Source organism: Sapajus apella, unplaced genomic scaffold, assembly GCF_009761245.1.
Source record: "Sapajus apella isolate SASKATOON/1434 unplaced genomic scaffold, GSC_monkey_1.0 scaffold1706, whole genome shotgun sequence".
In the NCBI taxonomy this organism is placed as follows: Eukaryota; Metazoa; Chordata; class Mammalia; order Primates; family Cebidae; genus Sapajus; species Sapajus apella.
In genome coordinates this window covers 4,472-13,231 of record NW_022438632.1, presented here as the reverse complement: position 1 = coordinate 13,231, position 8,760 = coordinate 4,472, and the positions used below count along the sequence as shown (strand labels likewise).

The 8,760-nt window shown below is 60.2% G+C and overlaps 1 protein-coding gene across 1 annotated transcript in view; it reads left to right on the top strand.

The window, feature by feature from the left end:
• The first annotated feature begins 7,142 nt into the window (after positions 1–7,142).
• Positions 7,143–8,760, top strand: part of LOC116546929 (mucin-2-like) — a 6,060-nt gene continuing 4,442 nt past the window's right edge. Inside the window, exons 1-2 of the mRNA XM_032273040.1 lie at positions 7,143–7,253; positions 7,865–8,135. Coding sequence (XP_032128931.1) covers positions 7,178–7,253; positions 7,865–8,135 — 347 coding nt within the window. The 5' untranslated portion in view covers positions 7,143–7,177. The remainder of the gene's footprint in view (positions 7,254–7,864; positions 8,136–8,760) is intronic.

The following is an 8,760-nucleotide window of genomic DNA, read 5'->3' as shown; positions in this document are numbered from 1 at the left end:
ATAATAAGAGGTTTTTGAAATATTTTTTTTTCTTTGAGACAGAGCCTCACTCTGTAACCCAGGCTGGAGTGCAGTAGCACGATCTCGGCTCTCTGCAGCCTCCGCCTCCTGGGTTCCACCAATCCTCCTGCCTCAGCCTCCTGAGTAGCTGGGATTACAGGCATGTGCCACCATGTCCGGCTAATTTTTGTGTTTTTAGTAGAGACAGGGATTTACCATGTTGGCCGGGATGGTCTCCAACTCCTTACCTCAAGTGATCTGCCTGCCTGGGCCTCTCAAAGTGAGAGGCATGAGCCACTGTGCCTGGTCTAAAAGAAAGTGTTTTAAAAAGTGGAAAAAAAAAGACATTATGGATGGCAGAGAAGTGTATAAAAATGTTCTTAGCACCGTTAGTCATTGAGGAAATACAATTTCAAGTCATAATGGGACAACATCACACGCTTACTAGGATGGCTCAAATTTTTTTTTTCTTTTTCTTTTAGAATGGCTAAAATTAAAAAGACCAACCATCCTAAGTGTTGACAAGGCTGTGGGGTAACAAATGTCTTGTGCACTGCCAGTGGGAATGCAGAATGGCACAACGGCTTTGGAAAGCAGTTTAGTGATTTCTCAAAAGTTGAACATAGACCTCCCTGTCTGATCTAGATAGTCTACTCCTAGGTATTTACCTGGCAGAAAAGAAAGTGTGTGTTCAAAGACTGCACAAAGGTTCTAAGCAGTATGGTTTGTAGTGGCCCCAAATGGAAAATGAGCCCAGAGACCCTCAGCAAGGAGTGAGTGCACGCAGGAAGGAATGAGGTGCTGCCACAGCAACGCCGGAGGCATCTCCACACAATTATGCTGGGGAAAGGGGCCAAGGAGTGCCCACGGTGTAGCTCCACTTACACAGAATCCTAGAAAATGCAAACAATCTACAGCCACAGAAGAGAAACCCAGGGTAGCTCCTGACTGGGGAAGGGTTGGAGGGACAGGTTCTGAGGGGGTGTGAGGAACCCTTTGTGGGTGATGGGAGTGGTGGTTTCACAGGTTCAACCTATTTACGTTAAAACTGACCAAATCAGACACGCACACGTGGAGTTTATTGTATGCAAATCCCACCTCAGTTAAGCTGTTTTAGACTGCTGCTACGCACTTTCATGACCAGTAAACCCTAAGTGTTTTTCTTGTTGCAATAAAAAATCTTAGTCATAATTTATAGTGACTGCATGTTATTCTGGAGTTCTTTTCGGCTCTTAGAGATTTAAACATAATCAGAAAAATATATTAGAGCCCAAACTGTAGTGACAGAACAAAAGGATCAGTGGTCGCCAGGGTTTGGGGGAGGGCGGCAGGGCTCAGGCAGCGCACACGTGAGGGCAGTGCGACCATCCGGCCGTCCAGGTGGATGTTCGACGCTCTACACTTGCAACACCTGGAAAACTTAATAGCACAAAAAGTGAGGCTTCATGTATGCAAATGTAAACATATTCAGGAGGCTGAGGGGTGCCACAGGTGAAAGGCAGAATGTGGCGCAACAGTCTAACTGTATTGCAAAGGCATGAAATAAACTCACTGAAGGGGCGGGGGTGGGGGATGTTGAAGGGCCCACCCTTTGGGCACCTCGGCAAGGAGCAAGGGGGCACTGAGGTTCCTGCCCTGGGGCCATGACAACACCTAGGAACCCCCGATTTTTCCGTTACGTGTGATTGTGGTTTCTCCAAAAAGCAACAGTCTCCTTTGCAAAAAGTGGCCACGCCGTTATCAAGCGGTGGACCGTGTGAGTTTGGGGCTGTGGAGATTCTCTGGACCACACTGCAGCGCTGCCATGCTTGGACTGGGTGAGGCTGGGAGAGCTTTCACCCTCTCTGAGTCTCGGCTTCCTTGTCTATAGGATGGAGTGAGGTGAGTGCCTTCCTCCCAGGCTTGAGGGCTCCAGTGAGGCGGGTCTGTAGAGCACTTGGGCTGAACCTGCACATGGTGAAGCCATGTGGAGCTGCCATGGAAGGTGAGCTCTGGTACCAGGGGGATTTCATTTGTCCGTCCGTCCACCCACCCACTAATCCATCCATCCATCCACCCACCCACCCACTCACCCACTAATCCATCCATCCATCCAATCATCCATCCACCCACCCACCCACCCATCCACTCACTCATTTCTCCCTCCCCCTGTCCGTTCATCCAGCCATCCCTTCATCCACCCATTCGTCCACCCATCCACCCATCTACCCATTCACTCATTCATCCTTCCATTCATCCATGCCTCCATCCATCCACATGTCCATTCACTAATCCATCCACCCATCTCATCCATCCACCCACTGACCCATTCATCCCTTCTTCCTCCCTCCCTCCCATCCAGTCCTCCCTCCCTCCCTCCATTCACCCATCCATCCATCCATCCCTCCATCTCTCCATTCATCCATCCATCCCTCAATCCCTCCATCCCTCCATCCCTCCATCCATTCATCCATCTCTCCATTCATCCATCCATCCATTCATCCATCTCTCCATCCATCCATCCATCCATCCATCCCTCCCTCCCTCCATCCATCTCTCCATCCATCCATCCCTCCCTCCATCCATCCCTCCATCCATCCATCCATCCATCTCTCCATTCATCCATCCATCCATCCATCCATCCATCCATCTCCCCATCCCTCCATCCCTCCATCCATCCCCCCATCCATCCCTCCATCCATCCATCCATTCATCCATCTCTCCATCCATCCATCCATCCATCTCTCCATCCATCCATCCATCCCTCCCTCCCTCCATCCATCCCTCCATCCATCCATCCATCTCTCCATTCATCCATCCCTCCATCCCTCCATTCACCCATCCATCCATCCATTCATCCATCCATTCCTCCATCCATCCACCCATCCATCCATCCATCCCTCCATTCACCCATTCATCCATCCAACCATCTGTCCATCCATCCACTTACCCACTGACCCATTCATCCACCCTTTCCTCCCTCCATTCATCCACCCACCCATCCATCCATTCATCCCAACCATCCATCCACTCACCCACTGAAAGCAAATTTATTGAGTGCATCTGCTGTGAGGGTGGCCATGGGGGACCCACATGGGCTGCTGCCTTTGAAGCATTCAGAGCAGGAAGGCCAGCAAGGGTCACACAGTGTAGCCAAGGTGGTGAGGACAGTGTTCAGTGAAGGGATGTGGCACCTAGACCAAGTCTTGAGGAGCAAGTACCCCCAGATGTCTGGACTCCTGAAGCATAGCTCTCCCCTGATGGCCCTGGCCCCGGGCTGCCCTTTCCCCAACGGAGCATCCCAATGCCTGCCTGCCCAGCAGAGGCCTGGCCTGGTTTCGGCCTCTATCAACCCCTCACCTGAGAACAAACACTCTGTGTGCTCACCTGCTCGCCCCTCACACAGCGTGGCCCCAATTTCCCACCTTTCACCCTTGCAGCCTTGGGAGGTGATACGCACACTTCCCTCCAGGGGTCTCAGTACCTTTGGAGGCCCAGAAAGTGGGCATGCTTGGGGTCTGAGTCTGCCCTGGGAGGTGGGCATTTGCCTCCCTTGAATCCTCAGATGCTGCCTGTCAGGGTGCAGGCCTGGGCCTTGCCACTCTGTCCCTGTGCGGGGCTGCGGCTGGGGCTGGGTCCTCCTTGGTGCCCAGAGGACCGAGAACCGTGGCTTCTCTGGGTGTGCTCTCCATCTGCTCACCAAGGCAGGCCAGAGCCATGGCGCTAGGGGTGGGTGCCAGCCCCCACCTCCCTGGTTAAGCCCAGTTGGCTGGGCCTGGGCAGCCTGGTGCTGGCAGGGTGGGCAGTGACAGGGTGGCTCAGGCCTGAAGAATGGGTGTGGGCCAGCCTGACCTCCTGTGCCCTGAGTCGCTGGTCTTATGACAGAGGCACAAGATGTCCAGTGACTCAGTTCCCCCTTCTGTAATGTGGGCTGATAATCAGAACTTCCACATGGGGGGGATCACGGGAAAATGGCCCCAGATGACACGTGGCTGAGGAGTGGGTGGCCTGCACTTGCTGAAGGCCGACATTTCAGTGACCACTGAACTGAAATGGACCAACACAGGCCGTGTGGGGAGGGGCTGCAGCGGGGGGTGCAGGGAGCTGCGGTGTGGGTGGGTGGGGTGCTCTCCGGGAAACCAGGCTCCGTGCTGGTCTCCCACCCCCGCGGGAGGGTTTGGTCACACGGGGAGCACTGGTGTTCTGCAGGGAAACAGCCAGCGGGCCGTGGGGTTACTTTAGGGAGCTGGCTCATGCGGGGTGGGGGCCGCCGGCTGGAGACCCTGGAGGCCAGCAGGAGGCCGCTCGCCGCGTTCCATGGAGGACATCCGTCTCTTCCTCGAGGCCCTCTGCGGATTGTGAGGCCCGCCCTCCTCACCAGGGTCACATTTGAGAAATCCCTTCACAGCAGCATCCAGCCCAGCGCCCAGCCGGAGACGGGAGCCGTGGCCCGCCAGGCAGACTCACAGCCACTGCCCAAGCCACGGGTGAGCCACTGGACGGGGCGGAGGACGCGCCTGCTGTCTTCTGCTCCCCCAGCAGCGCAGAGGTTCCCTCTGCTCCCCTCCCTCCGCAGCCTCCTCTTCCTCCTCCCCTTCCTCCTTCTCCTTCTCCTTTCCCTTCTCCCTCCTCCTTGGGTGGCTCTGACTCCTGAATTAGCCGGGTACCCCTCACCGGGGCTTCCTGGTGAGTCAGGTTTGTGGATACACAGTGGGGAGGGGGCGTCACTCCAGGCGCGGTGTGACGTCCGTGCTGCCTCCTCCCTGCAGTCACGACTGAATTCCGTGCTGGTCTTGGCGACAGCGTCTCGTCAGGGTAAACACGCCGGGTGTGGGTGGGGCGGGGAGAGGTCAGGAGGCCAGGATGCTGTCTGTTTTGGGGGTCTGAGCTCCACGTGGCCCCGGCTCTGAGTCCCAGCTGGGCCTGAGGCTGCGGCAGCCTGACGTGGGGCTCTTGGCTCCACGGCAGCCGGCTCGCCGCTGGGTGGCCGGCACGTCCTTGACACAGAAAGCAGAACCGACAGGCAGCCCCCACTCTCTCCCGTCACTGGGGCCCCTTGAGCCCCATGGGAAAGCCACAGGGTGGTGACGGGGTCCCCGGGCAGTGCGGCTGTCCACTCTCCCACCCTGCCCACCTGCCCAGCCCCCATCGCCTCCACGACCCCGGGAGATGCTGGGGACCGGCCGAGGCTGGGAGTTGAAGACGCTGGGGACACTCTCGCTGTGGGGTGCCAGTGACTCCAGTGACCCGGCTTGATGGACCCCTCGCCGCTGTCTTCCCCAGCTCCCTTTCCCTGTCAGGAATGGGCCTCAGCTCTTCGCACCCCGCCCCTCAGAGGGCTGCCCATGAGCTCAGACGGGCTCTCACCTGGGACCTGGCCACGGGCCGAGAGGGGTGTTAGGGTCAGACCCCTGAGTCTGAGCACCACCACCGTCCGCCCAGAGGGGATACAGGGTCAGGGCACCTCACGCCTCAGGGCAGGAGGGGCTGTGCTGGGCAGCCTGTGCTCCCCCCAGGGCAGGGAGCCGGGCCTGGAAAATCTGCCCCGAGGCCCCTTGGGGGGTGGGGGCCAAAGTTGGGGCTGTCCTTGGGTTTTCCCAGGGCTCAGTGCCAGTGTGCAGAGGCCACACAGGGAGGTGGACAATGGTCCCCTCTGGCCTGGCCCCGTGGGCTCCAGTTTCCTAATCCCTGGTCCTGCTGGCCGGGGCCACACACTCAGCTTCCCCCACGTGCCCACGTCCTGGCAGGGAGTGCAGACTCGGGGCCTGGTGCTGGTGGGCACTGCAGGGGGCCAGGAGGGGCTTCTTCCCAGGCCCTGGCTCCTCGCCATCCTCGTCCCTGACGTCTCTGCAGGGCGGGGACCCCTGTGAGCCCTGAGTGGGAGGTGCAGCTGGAGGGCTGGCAAGGCTCCCCGACCTGGCTCAGCCCAGGTGAGGGCTCCAGCTCCAGGGGGTCACCACCTCTTTGGGGGAGCCTGGTCTGAGAAGCAGGTCAGCCAGGGAAAGAGGCTTGGTGCCTCAGGCCCCGAGTCTCCATAACTCTTGGGGTGAGACCTCCCCTCGGCCATCATGCTGCCAGCACGTCCCCCTCCCCTTGGGCCAAAGCCGTAAACCCAACTCAGGGCCGGGCTCTATTTTCAGGAGGAGAAAAATGTAGAGGGGGGGAGGGCCCCCAGACCTCAGTTTACCCACTGGCGACACCTGCCTGTGTCCTCCCGGGCCGGGGCGAGCACTGGTGTGCCCAGTGGTCTCACGGTTTGTGTCGCTGTGAGCTCCGGTTCTCCAGGCTTTTCCACACACCTGCTGGGCTCGGAGGGTGAGACTGAGACTCATCAGAGGCCCAAGCCTCAGGGGCCTGACCCCCACCCCGAGTGAGAGGTGGCTCTGGGGAGCATGGGCAGGCTGTTCCCCTCTCAGCCCTCAGCCCTGAGGTCCCCAGGAGAAGGGACAGATGGCCACTTCCGGCCACCAGCTGGCTCCCCACGTGCCGGATTCTGTAACGTTTCCCCTGGCTGAGTGGGTACCCCTCAAGTTCCAATTACATGTAATTGCAGAGAGACTGGCTCAGCCTGGGAAAAGGATGGGCTTAGAGGGTGGTGGGGGTGCTGGGGCCTCTGACACGGCTCTGTGAGCCCCGCCAAACGTCCCATGCAAGTCGGTGGGCCCCCCCGGACCCCAAAGGATCCCACATCCTCCCTGTCCTCGGGGAGGCCCCTTTCTGGGTCAGGCCTGGAAGCTGCCGCAGGGCTTGGGCCCCAGAAAGGGCTTGGTCTTCCCAGGGTAACGTGAGCCTGATCAGACCTGGGACCGGCTCGGCGGGGGCCTGGGGAACTGTTGGGGGGCTACGGAGCCTGACCAGACATTCTTCTGGCAGGACGCCCCTCCCCCAGCTACGCTGGGCTCATCCCGTTTGTAGCTGGACGTGTTCTCTGGGTGTGTGTTGGCATTCGGGCTGCAGGGCTGCCGCTTCCTGAAGAAGGCTGCGTTTACCCGGGAAGCCATAAAGAGATGACCTCCGATAACCTGAACCAACATTTCCCCACGGCTCGGGCCCCCACAGCTGTCTTCTTGATCATCTGGCAAACGCCACACCCACCCCTTGGCCCTCCTCTACCTTCCCGCCCTCCCACTCCTGCTGGGGCATATAAGGCCGGGACCCCTGTGCCCGGGCGCAACCCACACCGCCCCTCCCAGCCACCATGGGGCTGCCACTAGCCTGCCTGGCAGCCGTCTGCCTGGCCCTGTCTGTGGCCGGGGGCTCGGAGCTCCAGACAGGTGAGAGGGCAGAGTGTCCTGGGGCCAGGGCTTCGGGGCAGGCCAGTCGCACCTGAGAGGCGGAGGTGGCCCCGAGTGTCTCCTAGCAGTCTGGGTGGCTCAGCTGAGGCTCTGGGCCTGGTGGGCCCTCTGCAGCCCCCAGCACTGCTGACTTTCCTGGGGCTGGAAGGACGGGGTTCCCCTGCCATTCCTCTGGGGTTGACTGCCCAACAACACTGTGGGTCCCCAGGCCAGCACCAGGCGGAAACAGCAGCCCATGCCCCAGTGAGCTGGGTCATTGTCTGTCGGGGAGGGAAGGGTGGCCAGGACCCCACCAGGAGGCCCCCTTCTCAGATGGCAGAGACCCCGGAAGGGTGGAGGCTGCGTAGCCCTTACCGGGGTGCCCAGACCCCCTCCCCTACACCCTGCTTGGCACCCGGCCTCACTCCTCGCTGGGTGAGGCGGGGGTAGAAGGCCTGAGACCCCCGGGGTGGGGCGACCTGTCCTGGCCGGGGCCTGCGCTGGGCTCGAAGCTGCTTCCAGGTCTCCGGTGGAGACCCCTCCTGAGGGCAGCGTGGGCAGCCTTCCCCGGCCGGCACCACTCACCCCTCGACCCCCCGCTGCTCCCTCAGAGGGCAGAGCCCGAGACCACGGCCACAGCGTCTGCAGCGCTTGGGGTGACTTCCACTACAAGACCTTCGACGGCGACGTCTTCCGCTTCCCCGGCCTCTGCGACTACAACTTTGCCTCCGACTGCAGAGGCTCCTACAAGGAGTTCGCCGTGCACCTGAAGCGGGGCCCGGGCCAGGCCGGGGCGCCCCCCCAGGTGGAGTCCATCCTGCTGACCATCAAGGACGACGCCATCTACCTCACCCGCCACCTGGCCGTGCTGAATGGGGCCGTGTGAGTGTGGCGGGCGGCGCCTCGCCCACATCCAGCAAAGGGGTGTCGACGGCTCCCGCAGGGGTCTCCCTCATCGTGCCCTTCTGCCCCAGCACACAGCTTAGGAGAATAGCCTTGCAGTTTGGGTTCAGGTCACTAATTCATTCAACAAACCCTGATGAGCCCCCACCATTCCCCCACAGGCAAAGGGTTTTAGTTACCCCTTTCCTGTGTGTCCCGGACACCTCCTCCCCTCGGAGGAGCCCGCCAGTCTCGGGCGGCCTCGGCACCCCTGGAGGCTCCTGTCTCTGGTTGTGGGCACGGAGTGGCTGTGTGCTCCGTCCCCAGGCTAGAGGGACAGAAGCGGGTGCCAGGGGCTATGGGGGGCTGTGGGGGGCTGTGGGGGGCTGTGGGAGCCCCTCCCCACCCCCAGCTATGGTTGTGCTGTTGTCGCCCGAACAATGAGGCCCTGTGGGTGCGTTCCTGTCCAGCGGGTTCCCCACCGGCAAGACTTGCCCTTCTTCAGCCCCGGAGATTCAGTTCTCTGCAAGGAGCTCCAGTGTGGGCCAGGGTGGGAGGGTGGAGACCCTTAGGTGTGAGCGTGGGTGGGAGGGTGGAGACCCTCAGGTGTGGGCGTGGGTGGGAG